This window comes from Chiroxiphia lanceolata, unplaced genomic scaffold (assembly GCF_009829145.1).
Source record: "Chiroxiphia lanceolata isolate bChiLan1 unplaced genomic scaffold, bChiLan1.pri scaffold_66_arrow_ctg1, whole genome shotgun sequence".
Taxonomy (NCBI): domain Eukaryota; kingdom Metazoa; phylum Chordata; class Aves; order Passeriformes; family Pipridae; genus Chiroxiphia; species Chiroxiphia lanceolata.
In genome coordinates this window covers 90,765-105,221 of record NW_022476531.1, presented here as the reverse complement: position 1 = coordinate 105,221, position 14,457 = coordinate 90,765, and the positions used below count along the sequence as shown (strand labels likewise).

The window sequence follows — 14,457 nt, the reverse complement described above, 5'->3', positions numbered from 1 at the left end:
AGGGGACCCTTAGGGGACAGACCTGAGGGAACCCCCCTGAGGGGACAGACCTGAAGGGACACACCTGAGGGAACTCCCGGGGGGACCTGAGCAGAGGCGCTCAGCGGTAAGATTCTTCTCTGACAAGGAACCAAGGGAAACGATTTCAAAGACTGCTTTTTCAGGGGGGATTGACCTCAAAAACACCTTTTTCAGAGGGTTTTGACCTCAAAACGACCGGCTTTTGGAGCGGTTTGACCTCAAAGAGGCCTCTTTTGGAGGGGTCTGACCTCAAACCACCTCTTTTTGGAGAGAGTTTGACCTCAAAAACACGTTTCTCGGAGGGGTTTGACCTCAAAAAACGTGTTTTGCTTTTTTTTTTTTGAATCCAAAGCTGAAGTAAGTGTGCTCCCTGCAGCTGTTTTGGGGTGAAAACCTTTGGGATGGGTCACAGAGCCCTGAGGTGGGAGGGAAGGACACGACCAGGCGAGCTCCAAACAGGCACTTTTTTATTGTTGGTCGTGACACCGACGGACCCCCCCCCGGAGCACCAGCGTCGTTAATGCCTCAGAAACGCGCTTAAAAAATGAGTATTTTGGTGTAGAACACCAGCCCTGCGGGTTTTAGCATTTTTGAGGTTTTTTTTTCTCTTTCCCCCCCTCGCCCGGCCCCCGATCCGGGGAAGGAGTTGTAGGGACAGGAGTTGCATTTCCAGGCAGCAAAAAGCACTGTTATTCCTAAAAAAAACAGGTTGTTTAATGCCTCGAGTGCAAGCTCTGGGAAGAAAGAGCCCAGGCTGTGGAGTGTGAAGGTTTTCCGGACACCAAAATCCCCCCGGACAGCTGCCCTCGCTCTCAGCTCTCCCGAAAAAAGCCTGACTGACAGGAATATTTCCCTCCTCCGGAGCTCCCGGCACGTGCAGTTTTCAGCTTAAAAAAAAAACCAACAAACCACTCCGGGCTTCTTGGGAATTAAAAATCCTTAATTCTGCTTCTCAGGTCCCGCCTTCGCCGGGAGGCAGCCGAGCCAGCCCGGCGGCGTCCCCAAGAACACGGTTTTTCCCAAATTCCTTCTCTCCTCCACCACTTCCAGCCCTCCCAGTTCCCGCTGCGTTTCGGCTTTCTGAGTAAAGAGAGTTCCTGATGCTCCTCGGCTGCTTCCAGCAGCGTTTCCACCCCCGAAGGGTCTGGATTTGGGAAGAAAACAGCTGGAAGTGGAGGGATGAGAGGGAATTCACCCCCGACAGGGACATTCCAAGCGGAAACTGAACCCAAACCCCCCCAAAACCTGCACAGGGAGGGGAGAAAGTGAGTTAATTCAGGACCAGCAGCAGGAAACACTGGCTGGAGGTGCTGGAAAAGCTGGAATTGTTACCGAGCCCGGTCGTTATTCCCTGAATTATTCCCACTTACCCCAAACAGAGCCTTATTTTACCTTTTTCCTGCAGAGCTTCGCCGTTACTTTTTCCCTTTTGTTTTTAACCTCTCCCTTCATTTTTTTTTTACTTTCCCTTCACCTTTTTAATTTTTACCTCTTCCTTCATTTTCCTGGCCTCACCTTTCCCTTCCCCTTCCCTGTCCAGCCCTACCCCGGGGCGTGGATCACCTGCACTGAGACAGGAAGGGGGAAAAAAAGGGGGATTTAAGCAAATTACAGCATTTGATCCCAGCCCGGCGGCAGCAGAGCCCAAAACCTGTCCCAAGAATTCCTGGGAAAAGCTCAAAATATCAACTAGAGAACCGAGAACGCCTCAGAAAAGCAAAATATACAAAAAAGCCCCCAAAGTACTGAATAATTCCCTAGAAACGTTCCCCCGTCTGACACAAACCCCAAAGATCGTGAGGGAATCGGGATAAAAAGCTGGAGGGACTCCGGGGGGGGGGGGTAATTCTGTTATGATTTGGGGTTAATTAGTTGTATTTTAGAGTTAATTAGCCCCCTCTCAGCCCCCAAAAGTCCCTTTCTTTCTCCCCCACGTGGCAGGAGCTGCCAAAGCTCTGGACCTTCCCTTGGGCAGGAGCGAGGTGCTGGTTTGCTAAAACCACCCGAAACGAACCCAAAACCCGCCCGGATCCACCCACCACCCCCTCTCCCAAAAAGGCAAAGCCTCTGGGGAAGGGTTTGCCCCAAACTGCCGGGGTTTGGATACCGGGACGCAGATTTTGGGGAGGAATCGGCGGAAGCTGCCGGTCCTGGAGAGGAGGTGCAGGAACTTGAGACCAGAGCCTCAACCCCCCAATTCTGCCCGGGGACCCCTCGCTGCCCTCCACCCCCACCCCCGACAGGCAGCTAGAGAAGCACTAATTAGCTTATTCCTAAAAGAATTAATTAGTTGGGGCCCCAAACAGGGCCCTGGTACGTCCCCGGAGGGCGGCAGGAGCAGGGAGGCCATTCCAGCCCGTTCCCGCTCTCCGGATGGAATCACCAACTGCAGCTCAACATTTTTGGGGGGGGGCCACGACCGAAAAACCCCCTCAAGGAGCCGCCCGGACCCCCCCGGCTCGTCCTCCCGTCACCTCCGCGCCCGGATCCGCCGGAGCGCCGAGGGAACGCGGAGCACGGCCGGGCCAGAGGCCACGCCACCCGTTTGCCGGGATAAAGGAACGGGATCAAACCCAACGGAGCTCGTTTTGGAGTCACCGGCACCCCGGGAGGAGGGACTTTGCCCCTGCCAGAGCCCCGGGCCGGCAGCGGCACCGATGAGCTCCGGCGCTCGCCGTCACCAACGCGACGCCCCGGGGCCGGATCCTCAACGATCCCTGTTTCCCCGAGCCCCCCTCGCGGGAGGAACCAGCGGTCCGAGGTCCAGGAAGGCAAATTCCAGGCGGGACGGGCGGCGGGGGAGGCCGGGACGGGGCTACGCGTCCGCCTGCCCCGCGTTGGTCTTCTTGAGCAGCTTCCTCAGGTCGGGGGACATGAAGTAGGGCTTCTCCGCCGAGCCGTCGTTCCGCTCCAGGTCTTCCACTGCCAAGAGAAAGCCCCCCCCGGCCCCGCAGGCGGGGCGGACACGGGCCTGGCTCAGCGGGGGCTCCCGGCACGGGCTGGGATCCTCTGACCACCGGGGATTCTCTGACCACCAGGGATCCTCTGACCACCGGGGATTCTCTGACCACCGGGGATTCTCTGACCACCGGGGATCCTCTGACCACCAGGGATCCTCTGACCACCAGGGATCCTCTGACCACCAGGGATCCTCTGACCACCGGGGATCCTCTGACCACCAGGGATCCTCTGACCACCGGGGATTCTCTGACCACCAGGGATCCTCTGACCACCGGGGATTCTCTGACCACCAGGGATCCTCTGACCACCGGGGATCCTCTGACCACCAGGGATCCTCTCACCACCAGGGATCCTCTCACCACCACCCCGGACCAAACAAAGTCTCTGCCCTCGCCGAGGGCTTCCCCCTTCTCTGCCTCTGTCACAACCAAACACGCGAAGCTCCCCCCTCTCCCTCTTCCCAGGAGTGCCAGGAACGGCCCGCGGGGATTTGGGAGAAAGCGGAAATTCGGGTGTTTGGTTACTCCGGGGAGGGAAAGTCGAACAGAGCCTGGGGAAAAGAGGTCCCCTGGAGGGAAGGGAGGTCCCCTGGAGGGAAGGGAGGTCCCTTGCAGGGAAGGGAGGTCCCCTGGAGGGAGGGGAGGTCCCCTCAGCTCTTCCCAGGGGCTCTGGACACCAATGCAAAGCAATTCCCCTTGGGATTCACCCTCAGCATTCCCAACAAGGAACATACCAAACCTGCCACGGCATCAAGGGTTGGAAAATCTTGGGAAAACAACACCCTGGACCCCAAACAAACCCAGAGGGCCCCGGAGCAGAGCGAGGGCACCCAGGGGGGGTTTGGGGAGGGATTTGGGTCCCTCTGGGATGGAAGCAGGAGCGTTAAGGCCGCAGCCTCGTCCTGGGAGGGCACAGCTCGGGGTCAGCTCTGGCTGTCCGGGGGTCTGGGAGGGGGGCTCTGCTGCTTTTATAAATCCTGATCAGCTCTGGGCTGTCCAGAGGAGAAAACTCAGCTGTGTTTTTTGGGGGGGGCTGTGACCTCCCCCCTCCCAGCACTTTGGGGGCTGATCTCTCTCCCCTCCGAGGTCACACCCCTGTGATCCCCCCCCATCCCACTGGGGACACTCGCTCTGCTCCCCCGGCACTGCCTCGCCCTCACAGACCCCACAGCCTGTGTGGGGACTCGCCTCCCTTCCCCACAGGCTCCTTCTTCCTTCCTACAGCCCCCCCCCCGGGCCTGGATGGCCTCTGGAATCATCTCCAGCTGCGCCCTGGGAGAGCGTGGAAGTCGTGACAGCCCCCCCGTCGTGACAGCCCCCCACTCGTGACAGCTTCCAGCGCCTCTGCCCGCGGGAGCCCGGACCAGGCCGAGGCCAAACCAACCCACTCGACCCCTCCCAGGGGAAAAGCAGCTCCCAGGACCAGCCCCTGCAGCACCCAAAGCTCCACGAGGGACCCTCTGAACCCCCGGAGTCCCCGGCAGCGGCTCCTTGTGCTGAAGCAGCAGGTGAGAAACCAAAGCTCTGCAGCCTCACCCAGAAACCTTCCGAGTTCTGCGGTTTGCACAGAGAGGGGGCCAGGAAAGGGGGACGGGAAAGGGGCCGGGAAAGGGGCCAGGGGAGGGGCCAGGGAAGTTTCGCTGCTCTTGGAGAGGGGAGCGCCCAGAGACCGGGTTGGGGCGGTGGAACCCACTCGGCCCGTCCCACAAACCCCCGTCCCGCCGCGGCAGATCCCTCCCTCCTGCCGGCACTCCCGGCCCTCCCACCCACGCCTGGTGGTCAGGAACAAACATCTCTGGGCCGTGGGGACCCGGCTGGTCCCGGCCCCAACTCCCAGTGGTGCCGGGTGGGTTCTCTGGATGCGGGAACGCGAGTTACTGGGCAGGAAGGCGGGCTGGGCACTGAGGGTCGGCACCCCCCTACCCTGGAAGGACTCCCAGGGCACAGAGCAGCACCAAAAAGCTGCTCAGGTCAGGGGTGGCCGGGAGGGTCCCGCGGCGCCCCCAGCACATGGCGCCGGCCCCCGGCCTTGGCCATCCCTAGCCTTGGCTATCGGCGCTTTTGGAAGGCTCGAGGTGCCCCTTCAGCAGGATCTCGCTGAGCTCGGGGGACATGTAGTAAGGCCTCTCGGGAGATCCATCGTTCCTCTCCAGGTCTTCACCTTTTCCAACCCCGGGAAGGAGCGGCCGTGAAGGGGGGAGAGTGAAAAAAGCAGCGGAAGAGCCGGGGAGAGAGAGAGACAGGGCGGAGATGGAGGATGGAGGATGGAGAACGAGAGACACAGGAGGGGCGGAAAAGGAGGAAAAAGAGGGGGGAAAAGGGAAACTGAAGTTAGCTGCGGTTAATCCCACCGAAAAGCACCGAAAGAGAAGGAGCAGGAGGGAGGCAGGAGCTGCAGCAGGCGGGGGGAAGCAGGTGAGAACGCAGGTGAGGAGTCAGGAAAGGAAAAAAAGCGGGAGAAAACCACACGGAGGGAAAGAACCCCAGGGGGATTTTGGAGCCAACCCCCAAATCTGGCCAACTCAAGCGTGGAGGGAGGGAGAGGTTTTGTCCCCCCCCCGGGGTGGGTACTCACAGAAGCAGAGGAAGAGGGTGTCCACGCACATGCCGTACACGCTGAAGAACCCGTGGGCGATGAGGTAGGAGCCCACGATCACCGTCTGCAAGAGACGCCGCGCGGTCACGCCACGGGGAGCCCGGAGCGCCCCGGCCGGGGGGAGGAGGAGGAGGAGGAGGAGGAAACCGCTGAATCCCAAATTCCCCAGGGGAAGGGGAAGAAGGGAACAGGGCAGGACTGTTCAGAGCAGCCTGAGGGGGGACAAAAGGCCACAGGCACGACGGCGGCCGGAGGCCAAAGCGGGCAGCGCGGGGAGGGCGCGCGGCCAACGGCGGCCAACAAAGGGCTCGTTGGAAAAACACCCAACAAAGACGGCCCTTGAGGCGCCGGGGGCGGGCAGGGGGCTCGCCTGGGGCATCGCTGCCCTTTGCCTCAGGGGCCACCCCGGCCCCAGACGGCGGCTCACCAGAATGGGGACCCAGTAGTAATTCAGCGGCGGCGCCGTGTCCTGGACCAGCTTTATCCGCTGGGTGAAGAAGAAGAAGGCGAGGATTCCTGGGAAAGCAAGCACAGGATGGGCACGGCGGTGGGGTGGCAGCGGCAGAAGGGGTGGGGTGGGGAAGGCAGAACACAGGACACGGGAGGGGTGACCTCAGGGGAGGTTTTGGGACGGCACAACCGGCTACGGCAGCCGGACGTCCCGAGAGGAGCTTCCAGTGCCCGGCGCTTACCGACGCTTCCCACTATGAGGAGCTTCCCGAGGAAGAAGAGGAAATCCGTGACTTTATCTAACACGGCCACCCTGGAAACGAGAGGGAGAGATGAGACTCCACATCCGCTCCCCACCCCGATGGAAGCGTGGGAGGGAGGGAGGACGCTCCCCGAGGACGGGGAGCCAGGCCGGGGGTGACCTCGGGCAGCGGGAAGGACTCGGAAGTAACGGAGCAGAGCCCTCCTGGACACCGGGATCTCACCTGATGATGTTCCTCATCAGCAGGAAGAAGGCGTTGCGGGCCGAGGTGCAGAAGTTGGTGCCGTAGATCGCGATCTGGAGCGGACAAACGGGGCAGAGCAGGGAGAAACGGGGCTGCACCCAGGTCACCACCGAGGGAGGGTGCAACGAGTCCCATCTCGGGGCAGGTCTCTGGTAAATCCCACCCTGGAAGTGCTTCCTCACCCACTGACGGGTCGGGCATCGCGGAGACCCAGAGCTGAGCCCGCCCACCCACAGAGGGTCCTTCCCAAAGTCAACATGAGGTGGCTGAGATCAAGGTTTGCCAGCCAAGCAGCTGCAGAGCTCCACGTTCCCGTGACGTTGGCAGACACAATTCCCAACAGCCGCCCAGGGAAACCCCCGGGAGCGCCGAGACGCCCCCACGGCAGCCCCGGCCCCCCGAGGGCGTCAGTTTGGGGTGACTCTCACCATGATGTAGGCGTTCCTGTTGAGGAATTTGATGAATTTTTCCAGGCACCAGAAGCAGCACTTGAGGCAGCTCAGGAGGAACTTGGCAAACTTGTTCTCTGCGGCTGGAGGGCACCAAAATCAGCACCAGCAGCGACTCCAAGGTCCCTGGTGGAGACCTTGTCCCACCGCCCCACCCCGGCCTCCCCCCCGTGCCCTGTTTTCAGGCTCCCCGTGGCTGCAGACAGTGGGATGAGCCCAGTCTGCTCTTCCCACGCTCCCACTCGCTGTTTACGTTTCCCGATGAACGCGGCACAGACTTCCCTGGCACCCACACAGGCCCCCGGGGCGGGCTGGCTGAGCCCGGAGCCACGGCACGTCCCTTGGCTCCTGCCCCGGGAAACTCTTCCCAGAATCCCGAATTATGGAATGGTTTGGGTTGGAGGGCACCCGGGAGCTCGTCCTGTCCCGGGCAGGGACACCTTCCACCAGCACAGGTTGCTCCAAGCCCCGTCCAGCCTGGCCTTGGACGCTTCCAGGGATCCAGGGGCAGCCACAGCTTCCCTGGGCAACCCGTGCCAGGGCCTCCCCACCCTGCCAGGGAAGGATTTCTTCCTTTCTTGGACAAAGAGGAGACTACAGGGCTCTAAGAGGAAAACCCTGATCCTCCCCTGAAACCCTGGAGCGATTCCCCTGGACTCGAGCCCCGAGCTCCGGCCCCGAGGGCCGCGGGGAGCGGCCGACCTCGCCCGTCCCCTCATGGCCATCGCAGCCCCGGTACCTTTGAGCCGGTGGTCCAGGTACTCCAGCGTGACCCTGATGACCTGGACGATGGCGAGGACCAGCGCGCCGAAGGCCAGCGAGCCCGTGTGGTACCTGGGGCGGGACCGCCCGGACCCGTTAGAAAGGGGACAACCTCCAGGAGCCGCCCGGGGTCTCCCCCGCGCGCGGGGACGTACCGGAGCGCGCGGCCGAAGGCGGAGAAGAGCGGGAAGGCCGGCATGTCGTCGGGTTTCTTGAAGGCCCAGTAGTAGGAGGCGAAGGCGCCCGCCAGCGTCACCTGGCCCAGGGCGATGACGAAGTTGGCGAGCCAGAAGAACATGAAGACGTTGAAGAACTGCAGCACGATGAGGTACTTGTGATAGGCCGTCTCACCGCCGTAGAAGGCGAACAGGCACTGGGCGTCGGGGCACAGCTTGGTGACGTTGCTGGTGTTGAAGGTCTGCGGGGAGAGCAGAGGTGTCAGTGGTGGTCGGGGATGTGTCCTCTTCCCCCCGAGCAGCCCCAGCGTTCAGAGACGTCGTTATCCCGCTCAGCTTCCCAGGAGGGTCGGCTCAGACCGGCTCCAGGCGCGCGGTGCCTCAGGGAGAACAACCCGACACAGCCGGGCTCGGAAAGCTGGAACTGCGCCGGGGAGGAGCACGGGGGCTCCGAGAGACACCGGGATGTTTCTCACTCAATGAGGGGTCTCGTCTCCGCCAGGTTTCCCCGTGCCCTCACCTCCGGCCTGCAGGTCTGCCCGGAGAAGGGGCAGGCGGACTCGTTGAACACCTTGTACACGGCCTCGTTGGAGGTGGACAGGAAGCTGCGGAGTGGCCGTTAAGGAGAGCCCGTTTTCCAGCCCCAACCCCAACCCCAACCCCAACCCAGCCTCTGCTCCACTCCCACCAACCTCCCCCCTCCACTCCTGCACCCAGGGCTGGTTTGGGGCTAAACTTCAGAGATTTAAGGTGGCTGCCGAGCCAGAGGATCCCGTTCCGTGCCCGGGGGAAACCTCTGACTCGCGGGCAGCGTCTTTGCCGGGGAACAGGGACACGGGGCAGGGGAGGAGCAAAGGATACACGGCGGTGCTGGCCCAGTAGGCGATGCAGAGGCACAGCAGGAAGAAGGTGCACAGGGGGAACAGCAGCGAGGACATGACGTGACCGACGGCCCTGCGAGAGGACGGCCACGCCGCGGTTAAAGCCCGGGGCACTGGGAGCCGCCGGGATGGGACAGGGGGCAGTGGCCGTGGGGCAGGGCTGGCCAGACCTGCTGGCCTCCTTGATGAGGGCGATGGCGATGAGGATCCTCTTGCGCAGGAAGATGAGCAGCAGGACGATCACCAGCTCCACCACGCACAGGATGATCACTGCCAGGGGACAAGGGGAGCCCCGGGAATGGGGGACGGCGCGAGAACACCTTTGCCTCTCCGGGGAAAAATCCCTCCTGGCTCCCCCCCAGGGACATCCGGCACGGGGCAAAGCCCTTCCTTCACAAGGAGACTCCCCAAAACCCCCCGTGCTGCCCCTTCCCCGCGCCCCGGCACTCACAGAACGCCAGCCACGTCTGCCGCAGGTGGAGGTAGACGCGCAGGTCGGTCTGAAAGCCCAGGTCCACCAGGGACACGTCCGAACCCGCCTCCCCTTTCAGCTTCGCGTATTCCATGTAACAGTGGAAGATTCCTGCGGGGAAAAGCAGGAGATTGTCCTGTTTTCAGGGAAAAGCGGAGCCGGACGCCGGCGGGCTCCGCTCAACCCCACCAGCGCCGACATTCAGGGGGAAGGCACCTGGAAGGACACGGAGCGTGAACTTCCATGAGGCAAATCCCACTTAAAATAGGGAGTGGAAAGTCGGGAAAAGCCAGGGAGGCGCTCCCATCCCCCCCGCTCACCGTATCCCAACACCAGGATCACCATCACGATCATGACCCAGACCATGATCCCGGCCAGGAAGCGCAGCAGGACGATGAAGATGAGGCTGGCCACCATGGCGATGACGAGGCCTCTGCAGGAGGAAGGTGCTGGTGTGTCACAGCCCCCCCGTGCCACCCACAGGGCACCCCAAATGTGGGACCCGTGGCGGAGAGGGAGCACGAGGAGGAGCAGAGCAAAGCCCCTCCTCTGGCACCTCACGCTTTGCCCGACAGAAACCACGGGGGGAAATCATGAAATCCCTGAGTTTTGCCCCGTTTGTGCCGGCCCAGCACCCGGCTCTGCCCGTGGGGAGGGAGGGCCGTGCTCACATGATGATCCAGTACCAGGACACCGTGTAATCCTCGAAGATCTTCATGGCCAACTGCCGGGTCTCCAGCACCACGTTGGCTTTCCTGCAAGGCAACGGGAAACGCCGATGGAGCGGGAGCTCCGAGGAGCCCGGGGGGGACGGATCCGGGTTTCGGTGCGGGATCTCCGGCAGACACCAGACCCCGGCTCAGGTGAAACCACTCATTCCTTGTTGGGCAAAGCAGCGCTAACGAACGGAGCTGCTCGTTAAGCGGCTCCCGGACTCACTTGGCCCCTTCCAGCAGCTCGGTGACGTTCCTGCGGTGCCCACGGCCGTCGTCATAGGTGGTCTCGTTGCCCACCATGATAACGCCCTTCTTAGCCTGGATGGCCGGGAAGCATCTCCGTGCCACTGGAGACAGAGAGGAGGGGGCGGCTCAGCCGGGACAACCAGCCCAAAGCCCCCACGGGACCCCAAAATGGGAGCCTCCGACCCCCAAACCATCCCGATGGAAGCGGGGACAGAGCGAGCGAAGCATTAATGAGCTCGTTAACGAGCTCCTCGCTAATTCCAGACGTACATGGGGTGCTGGGGATGAGCATGGCCGGGCACTCCCTGTCCTTCAGCACCTCGATGGGACCCTGGGGGGGAAAAGGACACCCACGGCCGTCAGCGCTCCGGGCGGGAATCGCCCCCATGGCACCGGAGCGCCGGGACCGCCACCGGAATGCTGGCACCGCCACCAGAACATCAGCACTGCCCCTGGAATGCCAGCACCACCATCAGAACATCGGCACCGCCACCGGAACGCCGGCACCGCCACCGGATCGCCGGCACCGCCACCCACCTTGCGCGGGTCGAAGGTGGGGACGCAGAAGTTCCGGTAGTACCCCAGGTCTCCGGGCACGCCGTGGGCCGTCAGGTACGTCAGGTACCGGTCGGGGCATTTGCTGACGCAGATCTGGGGGTGGGCAGGACACGGGGGGGGTTGGAGGTGACGGTGCAGGACCCCCCCTGTGCCCCGTGGGGACCCCTCGGGGCGGAGGGTCCGGGCCGTACCTGCGTGGTGGGGCACTGGAACTCCAGCAGCACCAGCGGGCTGGCGCACTTGACGATGTCGAAGTAGAAAAGGAAAGGCTTCTTCCTGCGAAAGGAACCGAAATCAGCTGGTTGGGGGGACCCTCGCAGTGCCCCGGGGGCTCCCCGGGGGGTCTCTGGGGTGACAGGACGGGCACTCACTCGTTGGGGGTCCCCTGCTGCCCACAGAACTGCCCGCGGCTGTCGGTGGGGTGGATCACCTTCCGGGGGTCCCCGTGGGTCCAGGCTGGGGGGCACAGGATGGGGTTGGAGCCATGGGGGTCACTGCAGCCCCCACAGCCCTTCCAGAGGGGTGGGACCCTCGGCATGGGGGGCAACCCCCGGAGCCCCCAGACCCAACCCTCAGCACAGGGTCCAACCAAACCCCCCCTGAGGCCCCAAACCCAACCCTCAGTACAGGGTCCAACCCCCCTGAGCCCCCAGACCCTCAGCACAGGGTCCAACCCCCCCTGAGCCCCCAGACCCTCAGTACAGGGTCCAAACACCCCTTGACCTCCAGACCCTCAGCACAGGGTCCAACCCCCCCTGAACCCCCAAACCCTCACCACAGGGTCCAACCCCCCTGAACCCCCAAACCCGACCCTCAGCACAGGGTCCAACCCCCCCTGAACCCCCAGACCCAACCCTCAGCACAGCGTACAACCCCCCTGAGCCCCCAGACCCTCAGCACAGGGTCCAACCAAACCCCCCCTTAACCCCCAGACCCTCAGCACAGGGTCCAACCCCCCCTGAGCCCCCAGACCCCAGCACAGGGTCCAACCCCCCCTTGACCCCTGGCACGTACCCACGACCCCGACCACCACGTAGCCCACGATGGCCACGACCAGCAGGACACAGCAGATGATGTCGGTGCAGCCCCTGCCAGCGGGGAGAGGAAGGTTTGGGGACCCCGGTTTGGGGACCCCGGGTTTGGGGACCCCCGGCTTGGGGACCCCGGGTTTGGGGACCCCGGGGGGGCTCCACTTACCTGTCATAGATGGGACCTTTGAAAGTGGGGTCGTATTTCTGCGGCGTTCCTGCGGGCAGGGAGAGGGACGGGATGGGATGGGAGGAAGGGGCTCCTCCTCCTCCTCCTCCTCATCCTCACCCCAGGGCACGCAGGATAAGGGGAACCGGGAGCAAAACAATCTCCAGACGCTGATTCCCTGCCGCGGAGCCACTTCCCGGGCGTAGAAACAACCCCTCCCTTGGAAAACCTGTTTCCACGTGGTTCCGTCCAAAAATGCCCCCGAGTCGCGGCAGGGGAGACCCGAAATCCCAGGGAAGCACCAAAGAGCCGCGGGGGCAGAGAGGGGCTGGGGTGCGGGGGGGGGACACCCGGGGGTCCCGCAGAGCCCCGGAGCAGCCCGGGTTCCCCCCCCGCCCTCCACAGCCCCCCCGGCGCTCCGGCCCCGTCCCGCTGCTCCCGCTTTATTTTTAGGGTGGGAACTGAGCCAGCGCCGGCGCCACCGTGGGAGCCGCCCGGGGCTGGGGGGGCCGGGCTTTGGGGGGGTCTTTGGGGGGGCTCGGAGCAGCCCCAGGGCAGGGATATATCTGGGTTTTTTTTGGGGGGGGGGGGGGTGTGCGTGTCACAGCAGCCCCGTGCTGGGGACACGCTCGCTGTGGGACGTTTTTTGGGGAGCGCCGGAGTTCGCTCCTCTCGGGGCGCCCCTTTCCAGCCCCGGCCGAGCCCTGATCTCCAAACCCTCACCCCAGACCCCCCCAAACAGCGGCCCGGAGGGGTGGGGGGTGGGGGGGTGTCACTGCTGCAGGAAGGGGGGGTCGGATCGACCCCGAGGGACCCCCGAACCCCGATCCCGGCGGTGCCGGCGCCGCGGTGACGCCCCAGAACCGCCGGAGCCGGTTTTGTCCCGGCGCCGGCTCCGACCGCGACCGTCGGGCCGGTTCTGCGGCCGTCGGGGAGGGCGGGCCCCCCCTCATTGCGGGCCCCCCCAGACCCCCAAAACCGCGCCCCGAGCCCCCGGCAGCCCCCCCCCCGAGCCCCCCAAACCCGCGGCCGATTCCGTGCGGGGCGCGGCCGCTTTTGCTTTCGCTTTGCTTCGCTTTTTATTGCCCCTTTTTCCGCCCATTTCGGGTTCGTTTTTTCCGCCTTTCTCCGCGGCCCTTTGACTCCTTCCGCGCCGAGCCGGGGGCCGAGGGGGCCCCGACCCGCGGGGAACCCCCAGAGGTGCCCCCAAGCCGCGGTGGATCCCCTAAAAGTGCCTCCAGCCCGCGGCGGACGGTGCCCCCGACCCCCGGCGAAGCTCCGAAGGTGCCCCCGACCCCCGGCGAACCCCCGCCAGTGCCCCCGACCCCCGGTCGCGCTGCCGAAGCCCAGGGCCCCCCCCGCCCCTGCAGCCCCCCCGATCCCCCCTCCCCTTTTACCATGTTTGCCGTAGTAATTGTCCTCCTGTCCCCCCATCCCGGCGAGCGCCCGGTGGCCCCGGACCCTCCGCCGTGCCCGTCCCCGTCCGAGCCGGGCTGGGCTGGGCTGGGCTGGGCCGGCCCCTCCTCCGTCACAGTCCCCCAAAATCCGCCCTCCGGGGCGTAAACACGGCCCGGACCCCGCCCCGTAGAGCACCGGCTCCCGGGGACATCGGGGGGAATCGGGGGGACACCGGGGGGCTCCGCCGGGCACCGGGGGAACGGGGGGGAACCGGCTCCGGCACCGGGAGAAACCGGGGGGCTCCGAGGGGCACCGGAGGGCTCGGGCAACCCTCTGTGGCACCGGTGGAACTGGCTCCGGTACCGAGAGGCACCGGGGGGCTCCGGCGGGCACGGGGGGGAACCGGCTCCGGTACCGGTACCGAGGGGCACCGGGGCGCTGTCCAGGCCCTCCAAACCGAGCCCGAAGGTTGGGAACGGGCGGGAAATCTCCGGTTCCAGCCGGGAAAGGGGTGGAGGGCGGTGCCACCGCCGGTGACGCCGGTTCCATCCCCGCCCCGGTTCCATTCGGGTAAATAAATCACCGGGAATAGCGGCGGGATCCCGGCGCCCATAGGCCGCCGGTGATGTCAGGGCTGCGGGTCCCGTCCCCCCCCCCCGCGCGAAGGGAACAAAGGCCGGGCCGGGGGGACCCCCTGCCCGGGGAAAAGGGGGGGACCAGGAGGGTCCCGCCGCGGCCCCGCGTGCTGGGGGGCTCCGGGGGCCGCGCCCCCCCCCGGGAAGGGATCCCAGTGCCACCTCCCGTGTCCCCCTCTCCTGTGTCCCCCCCCGGGAATGGGGGGACCCCCCGGTGGGGGGGGGGGGGGGACAGCGGCACGGGCCCGACCCCGAGCCCCCCACCCAGCCCGGAGCCGGCCCCCCAACACTCGCGAAGGCCCCGCCCCTGCAGCCTCCTTGGGGGGGGTCCCAGGGGCTGGACGGGGGGGTCCTCAATGCGGGGAGGGGGGGTCCCCAAACGTGGGTGTCCCCAAACGTGGGAGTCCCCGAACGTGGGGGTCCCCGAACGTGGG

The 14,457-nt window shown here is 64.7% G+C and overlaps 1 protein-coding gene across 2 annotated transcripts; it reads right to left on the bottom strand.

Annotated features, from left to right (window-relative positions):
* Positions 1–471: 471 nt before the first annotated feature.
* Positions 472–13,514, bottom strand: SLC44A2 (solute carrier family 44 member 2). Of its 2 annotated transcripts, none has more exons than XM_032677584.1 (22): positions 13,388–13,514; positions 11,991–12,039; positions 11,808–11,881; positions 11,165–11,249; positions 10,985–11,069; positions 10,773–10,886; positions 10,506–10,566; positions 10,213–10,336; positions 9,945–10,028; positions 9,594–9,706; positions 9,253–9,384; positions 8,972–9,071; positions 8,782–8,874; positions 8,441–8,525; positions 7,900–8,162; positions 7,722–7,816; positions 6,962–7,065; positions 6,513–6,586; positions 6,270–6,340; positions 6,005–6,093; positions 5,557–5,641; positions 472–2,943 (listed from the first exon to the last, which is right to left on the bottom strand). In XM_032677584.1, the coding sequence occupies exons 1-22, from the start codon at positions 13,422–13,424 to the stop codon at positions 2,837–2,839; spliced, it is 2,124 nt and encodes a 707-aa protein (XP_032533475.1). In that variant the 5' UTR covers positions 13,425–13,514; the 3' UTR covers positions 472–2,836. The 2 variants fall into 2 exon arrangements, with proteins under 2 accessions (XP_032533475.1, XP_032533476.1); XM_032677585.1 differs by lacking the exon at positions 472–2,943 and adding an exon at positions 4,992–5,142.
* Positions 13,515–14,457: the final 943 nt, after the last annotated feature.